Consider the following 16,354-nt stretch of genomic DNA (forward strand, 5'->3'; position numbering starts at 1 on the left):
CGACGGTCGTTTTTTGTTTTTCTTGTTTAAATCAATTTTTTTTCTTGCTATTCCTGTGTTTAAAGTACTCTTACTTTTTGCTTATTGTGTGTCAATGTGTTTTGCAAATAAACCTTTTAAGTATGTAATCTATCTATCTACCTAAATACCTAGATAATATTACTATTTATTTACTTTACATGCTTATAATAAGCATAAATAATAAGCTTAATAATAAGCCTACATTTTATTAATTACACGAGAAATGCCGCGGGAAGAAGTGTTATTATAAAAAGTGGTGAAGAAAATGCAATTACAAACCACGTAATTGGTACTGTCATGCTGCTGATTACTTAATAGTTCAAAAACCTATTAGCCCAATTATTAAAACTAGTTTAATTGTTTATTTACGGTTTATGTAACGGAATTGTTACTTAAATAATTTAAAGAATTATGTCACTAACACGTGAAAGTTTATGAAGACTGACGAAATTCGCTTTCACGTATAAACTTACTTAACCGATTTTGATGACACTTTGCTCTATGAATGAAATTGATGCTGTAATACATGTTTTCATAAATGTGACATGAAAAGCGTTTTCATTCTTTCACTCAAACCTTCATTATTTTACTCAACCTTCATTCACTTCCGGCGAAAGATGTCGCGGGTGTCAACTAAGTTAATAAAATTTATTAAATAAATATACTTTATGTAAACACCCATATGTACATAAGGGCATCCTTTCAATGTATTAGGGAAAATTTCAGCTTTTAATCGTATTAATAATGTAATGTGTTTTCTAGCAGTGTTTGTGTCATGAATCTTATAAATTCACATTCTTATGTAGAGTCCTCTACGAGCGCCTAATTAGATTTGTAAGTTCAACTGAGTTTTTGTTTTTTACGAGAATGTGCCATATTTACCTCTAGATTTAATTAGGAATCAATTTTTATACAAAAAACAAAGTCATTCGTCAATTTTCGAAAAGCTGTCTCTAGATGTTACGTCGGTCTTTATTTACAATCAATAAATAGATAGCCAATTTTTTAACCATTCATAATTTCTTCTGTGTAAACGCAAATTTTTTGAAGCCGCAAATTTTTTATCTTACTGCACCAATAGTTTATCTTATGTTTATTTCAAAGAAGATAAATTCTGACCTTTACATTCACTGATGGCCAAATATTCTCTGTTTATGTAACATCCACAAACCGAGCGCTTTCACGTGGCTAAACGTATTTCTCTACACATTCACAAAAACAATCACCCTTTTCAATTGGAACGTGAATTTGTTTATAAATAAAAGCGTTTTGTGTTCGCAGGTCGCGCGATTGACCGGCGCGTTAACAATATCGTGTAACGTCCGACCGCGTCGGGTGGCGAGGCGGTACTGGTCGGTATCGACCTCCCCGTATGACAATGAGCGGGAGCCGCATTGCACTCCAAGCCGCTACTGCAGTGCAGCTGTATTTTTGGCAAGCCTCCCTGATGCTTAGCGGTCCAACCCGCGAATTGTTGGAGCCAAAAGTGGTACTGTGACATGCGAATCGCAGTGAGTTGACCCCGATCCGTACCTAGCCGTAATTTCTCCCGCATAATGTGAGCAGTGCGTTTGTGAAACACGCATGCGTGTCATCGGAGATACGGCCTTGCTCCCGCCTGTCTGCGACCTTCGGACCTCAGATTAAAAGTCTATTTAATTGAAAATGGTTGCTGTATTGACAGTTTTTTGTTGGTTTTATTCGGATGCGGAACTAAATTGGCGTTTAGATTTAGAAACATGACACCAAATTGCTTGAAAGCATCTTTTTTCAACTATCATTTTTTCTTTTGAAAAGATTAATAGCAGAACGTCAGCTTTTCTTGAAATCATCATCATCATCATCAACAGCCCTTTACAGTCCACTGCTGGACTATGAGCCTCCTCCACTATAGTGGAGGGTTTTGCCATAATCTCCACGCTAGGCAGGCGGGTTGGAGATCGCGGATTTCTTGAAATATACTGCAAATATTATAGTTGGATTGAAACCAAATCTGTCTTTAGTATTTTCAGTATAACAGTAGAATTTTAATTGCTAGAGTCTATTCCAATGTCTTCCAGTGCAGTAAATACCTAAGACGTAAAGTGCAAATTTTATTAAAAAATGCAAATTACCCTAAGCTGCATCATAATTTAATAAATTAGCGTCTCTAATGTAAACTCCATAATATCTAAATCATGTGACTTCAATTCATGAATATTATTAACTAATGTGTTCAAAGTAGACACGTGACTAGCTGATATTAACCTACTGTAACGAAAGAAGTATCATGAAAGTCACTTTAAAATACCGTGAAAACACACAACCTACTTCATCATATTACAACCTACTTTATTAATTTAAGATTAAAAATACATTACCCTAGATTGTATCTTTAATCCAGCCCACCAGTTGTATATGATGTAACAGAGCTTTTTTAACATAGGTACACCTCAAAAGCTCTGAATTGTATTTATTTTAAGACTTTTATACTATAGGTTGCCTACGATTCTGCTTTATCGAATTAAAGGCAAAAATACTTATTTTCAGATTGCGTATCTCACATAGGAATCAAACCCTAGGTCGCTTTCAAGAAACTCTATTATTTAACATCGGAGGTAATGTCGGATATTTTTATAATAATGATTGCAATAGTTAGTATAATTTAACGCATCGCCAAGCATTTTTTATTTAATTAATTAAACATCCTTTATTACCTGTATACATGTACTACCTTAATTATGACTTAATTAACACTACCAATAAATTGACACATTTCATGCCAGGGTCCTGTTAAGTAACATTTTCCCGATCCGATCACCGTATCGATGATGCGTATCATCATTATCGCCTCTACGCGTATCATTATTGCCTGGTGATACGCTGGTCTGATACGGGTAGCGGTATCAGATGTTTATTCCCATGGGCGCCAGTAGGGGGGACTTGAACCCCCCTTCAAGAAGCAAAATTCATTTGTTAGTTTTAGCAAATCTCGTCCATTGCTGTACAAAGGCCTCCCCCAAGGATTTCCACGACGACCAGTCTTGCTGCTGATCATGAGATCGTCGGTCCACCTAGTGGGAGGCCTTCCTTATCACCTACTCGAAAACTTTTTATCAGCTCTACAAGCTTTTACATAGTAAAAAATTACATAACTATTGTTACCCGACTGCACCAACGTGAGGGTAGTATTTTTCGAAATTAAATATGTATGTAAAAGAAAATGTCTCCCTGAAAGAGTAATCCTGGCGGCGCCCATGGCGATTTCCCATAGATTTTGCATCATAATCATCAAGTAATTTAGTCGCCACTGCAGGAGCACGATTTTCTCTAAACCAGATTCAAATGGAGGTTTTAAGATGATTATGTTACTGTAAAAGCTCGAACTACGGTTAATCTTAAGATTTAAGTGTAAGTCTTAGGATTTACCGACATGAGTTGGTAAATGTAAGTATTTCTGAAAATACAACGATTTTTTCGAGCTTTTACCATTCGAATTCAGTATATGCCAGGTTTTACCTCTGTCAGCTGGTAGATGTTGGTTTTAGGAATAAAACAATGAGTAATTCTTAATTACTAACTTTAATCAACTATTAGACAAAACAGGTACATAGTATTATAAAGGTATCAGTATCAATATGATAGTAATAAGTACAAAGTAATACCAACTTATTTAAATTATTTGCAATAATTTCTTTTTCTTGTGTTTTGGTGTTCACATTTTTACTGTTTCCTTTTTTTATTCTTCTGACTCATTACCAACGATGTTGTTTTCGTAAAAGTTTACCTACAGAACTTTTAATTAGTAAGATTATACCATGGAGTCCATGGTAGGTATTATCATTTTTGTTATTTCGTCCATGGCATGGACGAAATGTGAAGTGGAAAAAATCAGAATTATAATAACCCAGCATTGATAGTAGCGCATACCTGTAAATATCATATCTAGCCTATCTAGGACACTGAAATTTTGTACTGCAAGCATCCTACTAATATTATAAACGCGAAAGTTTGTGTGGATGTTTGTTACTTTTTCAAGCAAAAACTACTGAACTGATTTTGATGAAACTTTACAGTATTATTGTTTATAACCCAGAATAACATATAGGCTATAATAATTTATGGCGATCTGTGACAAATTAAATTTCACGCGGGTGAAGCCGCGGGCAAAAGCTAGTATTTTATATGAAATGATCTTACGTTGCTAAAGAAAAAACAAGGCAGTGACATCATGGTTTGTTTAATTGTATTGAAATGAAAAGTGATGCCGTGGTCTTTCTTTTTAGTTCTTAAATTGTTCGCACATTACCATCAGGTGAGATACAGGCCAAGAGCTTCCTCGTTGTGGATAAAAAAAAATTAACAATACAAAAAGGCTGCGCTCGTGTAATGCGTAGATAAGACCGATTGTTACCTGTCAAAAATGCTTGTTTTGTTTTTCAACATTTACCGTGCCATTAATGTAAATACTAAGATTCAACGAAATGGTGGTAAGAGTTCGAACCGCAAACCTTTTGGGACATTTACCATTAGGAATTGGTAGATCTTAGGTTTTACTGGAATATCTTAGGATTTACTGCAATTCGAGCTTTTACAGTAACAATTACAGTTGTTAAAAAACTCATTTGATTTTGCTAATTGATTTCAAAGCAACAAAAATCTGTTACCTAATTGACATCGAACTATGATTTCTGGCTTAAAATGAAGGTACAGATAGTTTTTAGACATGTTTTATCTACGACTACCAATAACGATTTTTTGTACTAGTTATCAGTATTTTTCGGAACCGGTGTTATTTTTCTGTATACCTGCGTTATCTAAGTAATCTGTTGTTGTGATCGAATCTCACATTCGTGTGGGTAACACAGTTGACTAATTCGTGTATCCTGTAGCCTCGGACACAATAGGTTAATTGTATTGTGTAGTATTACAGTATTATTTACATGGCTCTGTCATACTTTAGTCTATTCTTAGCTAACTGTAGGTACCAAAATTGACTGTTAACTAATAAGTAACCTTCGCCTACGAATAGAAAAACTTTGAGTATTTAAAGTTCTCGAACACTTACAATAATGTAGAAAATCATATAATAGCTTAGGTATTTTCGGTTTACCTGAAAAAGTTTTATGAAAATAACTACACTAAAAGTTTATAAAATTAACTATAATAATTTAATTATGAGGGATGACATATTGACGCATCAGTGTCCAGAAAGGGTTCATTCAGCTTTCATAACTTTGTTTTAAAGAAAAGATTTTCCTAAGTAATTTTGACTTCTTGTAGACGACATCGACATTTGCAAGTTATTGATTGTTCCTCACCTCTAGCTTCAAGAATCCGAAATAGATTTCCAATGTTTCTGTTCCAATACTTTTATTTGAATACGTTAGCTTTGGCTTGCTTTAGTGTTGCATAAATGTAGAGCGCCTTTCGCAGTGAGGTCAGAGTTGTCTAGCTTATTTGCTGACATAGTAGAGATGGTGTCCTACCCTGCAACTTGGTTTCCGTATCTTAAACCACCTATCTCCATCATTCATATGTTCTTCTTTGCATGTGTAAGAGGGACGCCTATTTCAAACACGGACATCGTCTTCAGAGTCCCCCCTGAGGAAGTGAGTCGTTTGTTGTAACTATTTTAATACGACTGGAGGTCCACGAGTCAAATATAGAATTGATCTTGGCCCCTGAGTATTACATAATCTAGGTATGTTCCGTATTTTTTTTTCAGTTGAGAGAACGTTACATTATCGAACAACAAGGCTGAGTACCTAACCGTAACTATAACCATAATCGGTATGTTGACAGACTTTTGAGGTTTGTTATAAAGTAAGATGGTGCAAACAAGGTCATGATGACTGTAACCGTTATCGTGTTATTTCCAAATAGGACGACCAAACATTTAGATCAACAAGGATGTGCCACAAGAACAGTATTTTGTGAAGTTAGCAGTTAACGTATGAAATTAAGATAAATTTAGAGTCTCTACTTATTCTAGAGTAGCGTATAGTCGCATTTCAGAAATTCGTTTAATTAGAACATCTATTTCTTTAGCACCAGCAATTTGCCTAGTTTCCTACTTGCCAAGTAAAACGTCACGCAAGATGTACTAGCCAAAATGGTTTTAGTGACTCGTCAACGACGATTAAGAGTAGGCGCACACCGTTGATTTTTCGTCGGCCGATAGTTTAGTCGGGCAGTTGATCAGTATGGGCATGTATGGGAGTGCGCACACTACGCCGATTCGATTTGGCCGATTCTTCATACAATTTATAATCGGGCACAACTATCGGCCAACTTAAAATCAACGGTGTGCGCCTACTCTAAAGTCGCTTATAAATAAATATTTATGCACATACGGTAGACAGACACAGTTTCCTCGATTATATTCCTTTCGTCTGGTTAGCCATATGTATTTTTATTATTCGTTCGACTATTGAATCGATTTCATTCGAATAAAAAATGCGCTTTTTTAAGCTTTTTCAATGAACAAGAAAAGAGCTACCAAAACGCCTTTTTAAGAACCATCTGCAATGAATCATACATTATTTGGAGAAATAAATAAATACCAAATAAATATTTTTTCTTTCTTTCTTTCTTTTCTTTCAAAACTGTATTTAAATAGATAGTAGGTATAAATTAGTTTTGGACATTAAATAGAGACATTAGCTATTTTAATACCTACTTACATAATAATCTGCACTCTTACCTTTCAATAGAAAAGCCAGCCTAAGCGTTAAAGCTTAAAGCGTTATAAAAAGCTTGATTCTTTCAAGATTAAAAGCTAATTCTGTATGAAAAATCTATAATGTCAATTCATGGGAGTAAAGTAGCTTAAAATATTCATGATCATGATGGATGTTCATTTATTTTTGTTGGTTTAGAATAGAATTATGATAAATATAGACCTGTCTGATTTTAATATATTGAAAATAGATTACTCTGCCTACACACTAAGCCTCACAAGCGGTTGTTTAAGTTTCATTATTCATAATGCTTTTGAATAATTATCTAAAATAAGAAATAAAGTATGCAAATAACTAAGTAGGTATCCGCTTATTTTTAGTAGAGTGTAAAATAGCAGTGTGTAATTTTCAATATGTTTATTCATTACAAAGCACGATGTAACTATCTTAACTTTTATAAAATTTTTCCATGGTATATTATTATGTGTTTAGGGTTCTGTACGGGATCCTATTAATATTGTCTCCAACCTTTGGTCTGTCGGTGGACGCATGTAGGTATGTCATGAACACTTGAAATTTTCATAGTTTAGGTACACATATAATGCAAAAAATTATAGAAGATTATTATTTCTGATTGGTCTCCGAAAGTAGGGTAGGGTACCTAAGTAAACCAACCCCTAATAAAAGTCGTGCGCAAATCCGACTTAAGTAGGTACAGTGTTTGAAAAATATTGGTAGCAAAACTCTATTTATAATTAAGGTGGTCCGTGTCAGTCAAGAAGTTATTTGCTGAATTCAAGAGATCAACCTTAAGTCTTAACGAAAAAGAGCTAAAAAGTCGACATGATATCTCCAAATCGTTTTGTGGCGGTGCCAGAATCGAATGCACGACGTGGTTCAGTTTTCTTCGAGAGTATCTAACTCTTACGCCCGTATTCACAAACATTACTATGAGGTCTCACAGTGCGCGTGGACGCACAGAGTAACACACGAACTGATCACAGAGTTGAGCTCTATTCAACGCTGTGCGTTCGATTTGCTGCTGTTTGTGATTCTAGTATAAACAGTAAAAAGACTAAAAATATAATTAATATCAGCAACTCAACCAGCAAGCTTCGCATATCGTTTCATAAATATTAATTACTGTAGGTACCTTTCTTTTTGAAAAAACCTGAAAATGACATGCGATGGGTCCACATAATCCACGCAGACGCTTTATTACCTTTTGCTTAATTTAAATTTAAATTTAAATGCAAATTGTGTGATCGCGCTCGCTGTGTGGATGTGGATTTAAATATGTAATTACATGCATGGAGATTTGCAAAACACTGGGCAAAGGGTGAGTTACTTGAAAGAAGTATAAAAAAACCCATGACATCCAAAAACAGAATCTTTTACTGTAGGTACGTCAACATACATATCTTTTCAACCGACTTCAAAAAAGGAGGAGGTTCTCAATTCGACCCGTATGTTTTTTTTTTTCTTTTTTTTTTTCTATGTTTGTTACGCGATAACTCCGCCAATTATGAACCGATTTGAACAAATCTTTTTTCGGCGTATAGGTAATATCTCAAGGGTGGTCCCATTTAAATTTAATAATAAAAAAACAACCCCCAAGGGTGGAAAATTGGGGATGAACTTTTTTATACGCAATATCTCCGCCGATTATAAACCAATTTGAAGGATTATTTTTTTGTTGAATAGGTATTATCAAAAGGGTGGTTTCATGCGAATTTGAAGAAAATATTTCACCCCCAAGGGTGGAAAATTGGGGATGAACTTTTTTATACGCATTATCTCCGCCGATTATGAACCAATTTTTTTTGGTCTCAGTGTACTGCCTACCTTCAGTGGTAACATCAAGGTAATAATTAGTTAACTAAAAAGCAAGAAATAAGTAAAATTTTATAAAAAAAAATAAAACCGACTCCAAAAAACCTACCTACACTAAAACGTAGAAAAATAATTACTAATTACCTACTTATTTATTAGGACGAATTATTATTAATATTTATGTAGGTATACCATGATTGATACTTTTGGAGTCGGTGCAGGCAAACTTTACATGTTTCATAATCTTGGCACCGACTCCAGAAGTATCAATCATGGTATACCTACATAAATATTAATAATAATTCGTCCTAATAAATAAGTAGGTAATTAGTAATTATTTTTCTACGTTTTAGTGTAGGTTTTTTGGAGTCGGTTTTTTTTTATCCACAACGAGGAAGCTCTTGGCCTGTATCTCTCACCTGATGGTAAGGGATGATCAGGCCTAAGTACCTATTAAGAATTTTTTTAAGACTAACCAAGTAGGTACCTTACCTACTTGAATAAATGAATAGGACATGTCAATCGTAATCTTCTCTTGCAATGTGATACAAGAATAAGAAATAAGTTTAGAAGCACAGGAACGCATAGAACCCGCTCAACATTAAGATTACTTAATAAAAAATCATTCGGTTCCCTAAAAAATAAATTTATGAAGTGATAAAAAGTTGAGAACAAGTACCCCCGAGCACGAGTATGTACATAAATATCTTTCTCGTTAACTTGTTTTTAGGGTTCCGTAGTTGTTTGTGAAAATTAGGAAACACAGCCCTACGACGCGAAAGCGACGCGACGGTAGTCGTTCAAGGAACACGTACGACGGTTATTCGTGCTCGGGGCACAGAACAGTCAGCGACATTTTGTTTTTTTTTTGTTTTTTTTTTTCAAAATAACGCATCTACTTAGTTACCTAACACCAGTGTTTAGCTTTATATAGGTCCTATCGTTTTCTAAAATATAGTTGTTTTTTTTTTTTCAAAATAATAACCTAAGTGTTCCTTTTAAGCTTATTCGTTCTTATACTGGTGCAATGTAGCAAACTGCATCACCTAGATTTTATCCCATCATGCGGAAGGTGGATGGATAAGCATTCTTTATGTTACATAGAATAAGGACTAAAACGCCGTGTGGTAGGTACTAAGCCAATAATTGAACACCAAGTCGCCACACGCGTGGCCAATTTGTGACCAATCTGTGTTAAACTGAGATGCTTCTTCCGACTTGTTAAACAAGCTGTTTTAGGTAAGTAGTTGGCTACAAGGTAGGTAAGTAGTTGGCTACATTAAGGTAGGTAAGTATCTATTTGTAGGTAGTTACTTACTGGTTGACGAGTAAAATGTTATGTAGGTACCTACTTAGGTATAAGTAATAACTGTGGTATTATTAATAAGAGTCGCGTTTTCAGAACAAACTCAAAAATTATATTTTAAGCCTATTTGTAGCTATCTACAAATAGTATCACTTCAGCTAAATAAATAAACGTTATTTTATTACATACTTGTCATTAAATTGACTAATATTTCTCATACAAATTTTGAAAAAAATGTACTTGGAACGTTTTTGCAAAAAGGCTTTTTGTATGAAATTAGTTTTTACCTTATTTTGCAAAAACGTTCCAAGTACATTTTTTTCAAAATTTGTATTTGAAATATTAGTAAATTTTAATGACAAGTATGTAATAAAATAACGTTTATTTATTTAGTTGAAGTGATACATACTACTCAGTTCTACTCGCTACCAAAAAAAAAGCATACCACTTTTTTTCCCGCTAACTAGTGGTAGATTCTAACAGAAGCGTCTAACTTAAGCGGTTTAGATTTTTCATACAAAAGGATTTTCCCGCTAATTCCCGTTCCCGTGGGAATTTCGGGAATTCCTTTCTTAGTGCACCTCTACGGTACTTAAGCTACGTTCCTTCCAAATTTCAAGTGCCTACGTTTAGCCGTTTAGGCTGTGCGTTGATATGTCAGTCAGTCAGTCAGTCAGTCAGTTTCTCCTTTTACATAATATTTAGATTTACAATGGCATACTTTTGAACTAGCAGAATTTCTTTTGGCAAAATATCATTCTGAATAATATCGATTAGCATAACGTAATTAGTAGCACGATTATTTGGTACCATTACACTTGGCATTCTATGCAGATGGCAGAATTTAGTTTGAAATATTAAATATTCTGCATAACGATTAGAATAACTTTTATTAGTACCACGATTATTTGGTACCATTCCACTTGGCATACTATGCATATGGCAGAATTTCTGCAATACTGAAAATATTCTGCATAATATCGATCGCATGACGTTTATTTAGTATAGGTATCCTGTCCAGGAATGTTGCGGAAAACTAATTGTACTAAGTGTACTGTAACTGAAAACATCATTGATAGAAAGAAAGATACATTTATTACAATGGACATCACACAAATACAGGAAATTACATAGACTCATGACAGTGTCACATAATAATGGAAGAAGAAAAAAAAACAAGAGTAAACTGAGCAGTGCCACCCATTCACCAACAACATGCCAACTGCAACGGGACCCCACTTTAATATATGCAGAATGAAATTTTGCCAAAAAACGATCATAGCAAATGTTGTGATAGGGATAGAGACATGCGATTTTTGGTTTTACAAAGATAATACGATAGAGAATAATACAAAGTAATAAAAACCACCTGTTATAGGGGCATTTTTTTGGAGAAATTTATCAAATAACCAAAAAAACACGAATTTTAAAGCAGATTTTTTTCAAAAGTTATCATTTTTTATTATTTGTTGCCATTTTTTGTGTATTTTATGTATTTTTTTAGTATCGCCTGTTATTTAGCATTATTACTGTTTTTATTTTATCAGGATATACCGCTTAGTTTAAAAGTTATTACGTTTTCTTTACAATAAGTAATTGGAAGAAAAAAATTTCTATAAAAAATTTAAAAAAAATCTCAAAAATTTTTTGACCTCTTTTTTGTCGATAAAAATAGGTCTAGTTTCATCTATTTTCATATTACACTTTAACGTGACTCACACTGTATTGATTGATTCCTTTGCCTCATAGAACCTTTGTTTGTTTGGCACTGACAGTTCAACTGTAACAGTTGTGCTGACAGTGTCATCATGACAAACAGCTGTATCTTATAGTGTTGTACAGTAGCGCCTATTCTATTCTGACACTATCGATATAAAGATTCAGGTCACCATCCTAATCGAATTGTTACTTTTTAGTGAATTTCATAAAATAACGATTACTCGACATAAGAAGTTAGGCTTAGTGCAGAAGCCACTACATAAAAGATATTCTGTACTTTGAATATTATTGGCAATATTTTTTAAATTATTGTTATAATTTGCTTACAACTTTAAACTCAAGTTACAAAAAGTACTTTTTGTATCTTATATAATTTAAATAAATACCTACTTACATCACCATCTTATCGTATACTTACTCACCGTATGTACTGGTGCAGGTACAATTAGTATGTTGACTTATCATAAAATTTAATTGATTTATTTGGCAGTAATAATTTAATATTTATCAGTAAACAAAGTTAAGGACACTATCGAAAAAATTAAAATCATAATGAGGATCAGTACTGTTGTAGAAAATTCAATAAAACTAGTATCTACGTTAATCTTTAAGACATAAGAAAGATATATCTTTTTGAATTATCCAAATCGGACCATTACTTACGAAGATATTAAGTAATTAACATAGGCCGTTTTTGCCGCTAAAAGTCAACGTACGCAAGGCCGCGTGACGTCATTATATCCGAATCGAGCGCAGCCGGCGTACTAATGGGATGGAAAATATTTTTTTCCGGCTAAACTATCAGTTTTAGAAAAAAACTTTTAATAACATTTATTCTTCAAAATAAAGTAACCTATCGACCAGTAATTTTTATAAATAAAAAATGGGAAAAATAAGTATTGCTATGTCCAAAAACCACATTTTCATAGGATTCGATGCAATGCGGAGACGCGGTTGGGGTGAGTGTAACTTAATGATTGTTTGTATTGAACATAATAATACATAATATGATGCTAATACCCAGTTTCTGGCCTGGGGGGGGGGGGGATAAGTCATACCCAGCTTATAGCCTGGGGGAGGGGCAAGCCTTACCCAGCTTCTGGCTTGGGGAGAGGGGGGGGGGGGTCAAGTCATAACCAGTTTCTAGGGCTGGGGGGAGGGGCTAGCCTTACCCAGCTTATGGCCTGGGGGAGGGGGGGGGGGGGGTCAAGTCATAACCAGTTTCTAGGGCTGGGGGGAGGGGCTAGCCTTACCCAGCTTATGGCCTGGGGGAGGGGGGGGGGGTCAAGTCATACCCAGTTTCTGGCATTTCTGGCATGGGGGGGGGGGGTGTCATACCCAGCTTCTGGCCGAAGGGGAGTCATATCCAGCTTATGCTTATGGCCTGGGGGTAGGGGCAAGCCTTACCTAGCTTCTGGCCTGGGGGGAGGGGGAGGGGTCAAGTCATACCCAGTTTCGGGCCGAGGGGGAAGTCATGCCCAGCTTATGACCTGGGGAGAGGAGAGGGGCGGGGTAGTCATACCCAGCTTCTAGGCTAAGATTAAATAGATTTCCAGCACGGAGCGGCTGTCCTTTCCTGCAGCAGCTGGCCCGCCCATGGGAACGGCGAATAGATAGGTAAGTGCGTAGGTTTAACTCAGAAAAACTAAATAACAGGTAGGTATTATTAAGTGTACATCCCCGCGCCGGGCGGTCAGTGAACTTTTTTAGTAATTTGGCCATAACTTCGTCAATTTTTGTCGTAGAACAAAAATTTTTGCACTGTGTATTAAGGATTTCTTAGCCCTATAAATCTGCATTCACAGCTAAAAATCGAAATGATCCTCATTATCGAATCGATATTATGTGCCTGCCTACACCACCACTAGGATGTATAACTGTCACCTGTCACTGTCAATTTAAAAGCAACGCACCCACGCAAAACAACAAAGACGTTTTCATCGGTTATGTCACAGATAATATAATACTAGTGTATCATCGTGGTATTTATTTTTACGAAGCTTAATATTCGCTGTGTGAGAGGTTAATTCCAAGTTAACAAAATGATACCCTTACCAGAAGTCGTGAAGCAGGAGGTAATAAAGTTAGTGCCGACGCCTATGCTCAACAGCATTGCGTGCTTCGTTTTCTACGACAACCACCCGCGGGATCAGAAACACATCGATGTGACCATTGTCACGAAAGATGGAGAAATAAGGGAGTACTACAAACGAGAATTAGCCAACGCTTTGCTCGTACACGGCCGCTACCAGCCAACTGCGATAAAAATCCTCAGGAACAGTAACTGTGAGATGTTTTACTTTTTGGTGGCAGGAGACGAGTTGACGCTAGTATCTAGGAAAGAAAGACTTTCCATTCACCGCCGCATACTAAACGTAGCCACATACAGCCTAGATGACAATGTTTGTAGGGGCCGAGCTTGTTTGAAAGTAATTTGTAAAGATGACGCTGTCCCGATGGTATTCGATGACAATTTTGAAAACTTAGGTGATAAGGCCTTACTCCTGAATGGTATAAACGCTGACGACTCCATTCCAATTTTAAACGAGCTCAAGAGAAAATTGACTCAAACAAAGTTCAGTGTTAAATGCAACGAAAGTACCCTCAAAGAGTTTTTAAGTCTCCGGCAAGTGTCAGCTCTTTCAGCGTACCAAAAGATTTATCCCAGCAATGAGGCTGTTTTCAATACAAATACTAATAAGGTAAACAATTTAATACTTTTTAGAGTACTTTTTGTATTTAAAGAAAAACTTTTTCAGAACATTTTACTATAGGTAAATCATTTTATTGTTTCAGATGGATGATGTCCTGATACTTAAATCCCATACACCATATGTAGCTCCTTGTGACAATCAAATAATAGTTGTACTCATAGTATCTTACTGCAATGATCAAGTGTAAGTATTTAGTTATCCTAAAATCTAAAATCTGCAGTTATAATTTTGTGTAATTTATTTTTATAAAAATTATGTTTAGAAATATCTTTGTTAAAAATCTGTTTGTTGATTTGATATTACTATAAAGTGTAAATAACTGTAATATTCTTTATTTTAGGCCCATTGAAGATGTCCACATTCTGGTACATGGTACACTCAAACCAACAACAGTATACACAACAAAACTGTACGACAGAATTAATACATCCCCTTTCTGGCAAGAGAGAAAAACTAACACACTTTTGAACGATCATGATGTTGCTGTAGTCGGTGTTATTGATATATTTGAAGTTGTTAAAAACATGCACAACACAGTGCAGTTTCATGGTGTCATTGCATATAGACGGTTGGGTAAAGAATACATGGTGCCATTCGACGAAGTTGTCCGGATTCAGGAACTGTTTTCGTATAAGGATATTTTAGGAACTGATGTGATAGGTAAGAAGTTTCTTCTGTTAAAACAGAAAGTTAATATTATATGCATTGTTTAATCTATGAGTTGTACAGACATTTAAAAAAGTCTTGTACTAAAAGTATTAGGTATCTGTAAGGGATGTTGTTAGCGTTATTTATTAATGTTCTAAAGTTTGAGATATCATGCCACAAGGAACATTACATTTTTTATTAATTATAAATTATAAATGTCCTAATTTACAGATGAAATGGTGATGCTCCCTCTGATAGCTGTTGCCCATAAGACCAAATTAGTCTGCCGATACCTCAGAGAAGCCGATGATCCTCCTTTAGTGTTCCCGGACTCTTTTGCCACCCATATGTCAATGGTCCCGGTTCAGTGTGACAAAAATACAATAATTTACAAGGAACCACCACTTTACCTCCCAATTGGTTGTATTCTCGTTTTTAAAGAAGAAGAAATACACGGTGACATATTTTCTGTAACTGCTTTCGTAAGGTTAGTTATTTCATTATTTTGTTTTGAATTTGTTGTCTTTTTGACTTGATAGACATAATTCAGTGTTGATGATGCCTTTTTATCTCCAAAGGAATTTTATTTTACATTAATATTACTTTGCTTAATAATGTTTCCATTGTTATATTTCCAGAAAACCAGACCAGATAGTACAAATAATGGGTTCCCTTTGCGGGACGGTGAATGCCAAAATGATCGTTACTACACCTAGATTACGAGTAACTTCTAAGCTTGATAAAAACTGGAGATTCAATGAAGAAACCACAATACCAGTCCCCAATTTAGACTACGATCAGTATGCTTCGGCAATAGTTAAACAAACCAATTTGGTGATAGAATATTTTGATTACTGTATGGCAAAAATGAATGAGAGCAAAGATGTGGAAGTCAAAAATAAGATAGGCACAGAAATAGATTTATTCGCTGGTGGTCAAGCAGCGTACTTGGAGTTCCGAAAGAAATTATTAGATTTAGCTCTGACTGGTGCCAAAAGTATGAAGGTCACAGAGGAGACAACACTATCCAGTCTGAAGGCTGGATCAGAGATGGTAACTGATTGACTTTTATAGCTTTTATTGTTATTGCAATCTGCCCCTAAGGTGATATTTTATGTTAGAATCATGGACATATAAAAAAGGAATTTAGAAAATTGTGATATGGGAAATGAAGAATAAACAGTTCTAAGACTGTTTTGTAAATAAGTTGTAAGCAAAAGTCGTATTATATTGAGATGTTTTACAGTATGCACTCAAATCTTTTTTATATGTCAGTGGTTGAAATATGATTACTTTTTGAAGCTTTTATCAATTCCCACCGATAAAGATCGGTTAATAATTTTATGTTTAAAACTGTAATAATTAGGAATAAATGTGCATGAAGACTGTGATAAATATAGAATTTAATAATACATTAGATATATGGATAAAATAAAATTCTTGATTTCGTA

The 16,354-nt window shown here is 35.0% G+C and overlaps 2 protein-coding genes across 3 annotated transcripts in view; one reads left to right on the forward strand and one right to left on the reverse strand.

Moving 5' to 3' along the window:
• Window positions 1-2,308, reverse strand: part of LOC135079942 (carbohydrate sulfotransferase 11) — a 53,093-nt gene extending 50,785 nt beyond the window's left edge. The window contains exon 1 of one of the 2 annotated variants that reach the window (XM_063974586.1): window positions 1,141-2,308. The gene's annotated coding sequence lies outside the window, so the exon portion shown is untranslated. The remainder of the gene's footprint in view (window positions 1-1,140) is intronic. The other variant, XM_063974587.1, reaches the window with a different exon arrangement.
• Window positions 2,309-13,517: 11,209 nt separating this feature from the next.
• On the forward strand, window positions 13,518-16,354 carry LOC135079686 (uncharacterized). The gene is made up of 5 exons (XM_063974298.1): window positions 13,518-14,243; window positions 14,338-14,438; window positions 14,596-14,915; window positions 15,135-15,390; window positions 15,542-16,354. Exons 1-5 carry the CDS (start codon window positions 13,584-13,586, stop codon window positions 15,966-15,968), a joined length of 1,764 nt encoding a protein of 587 aa, XP_063830368.1. The 5' UTR covers window positions 13,518-13,583; the 3' UTR covers window positions 15,969-16,354.

This window comes from Ostrinia nubilalis, chromosome 17, assembly GCF_963855985.1.
Source record: "Ostrinia nubilalis chromosome 17, ilOstNubi1.1, whole genome shotgun sequence".
Lineage (NCBI taxonomy): Eukaryota > Metazoa > Arthropoda > Insecta > Lepidoptera > Crambidae > Ostrinia > Ostrinia nubilalis.

Excerpts from the sequence above, each read along its gene's own strand:
- LOC135079686 (XM_063974298.1), top strand. The coding sequence starts at position 13,584 with ATGATACCCTTACCAGAAGTCGTGAAGCAGGAGGTAATAAAGTTAGTG. Across the intron at positions 14,439-14,595 it reads TCTTACTGCAATGATCAAGT|GCCCATTGAAGATGTCCACA; the intron begins GTAAGTATTTAG and ends TCTTTATTTTAG. Across the intron at positions 14,916-15,134 it reads TTTAGGAACTGATGTGATAG|ATGAAATGGTGATGCTCCCT; the intron begins GTAAGAAGTTTC and ends CCTAATTTACAG.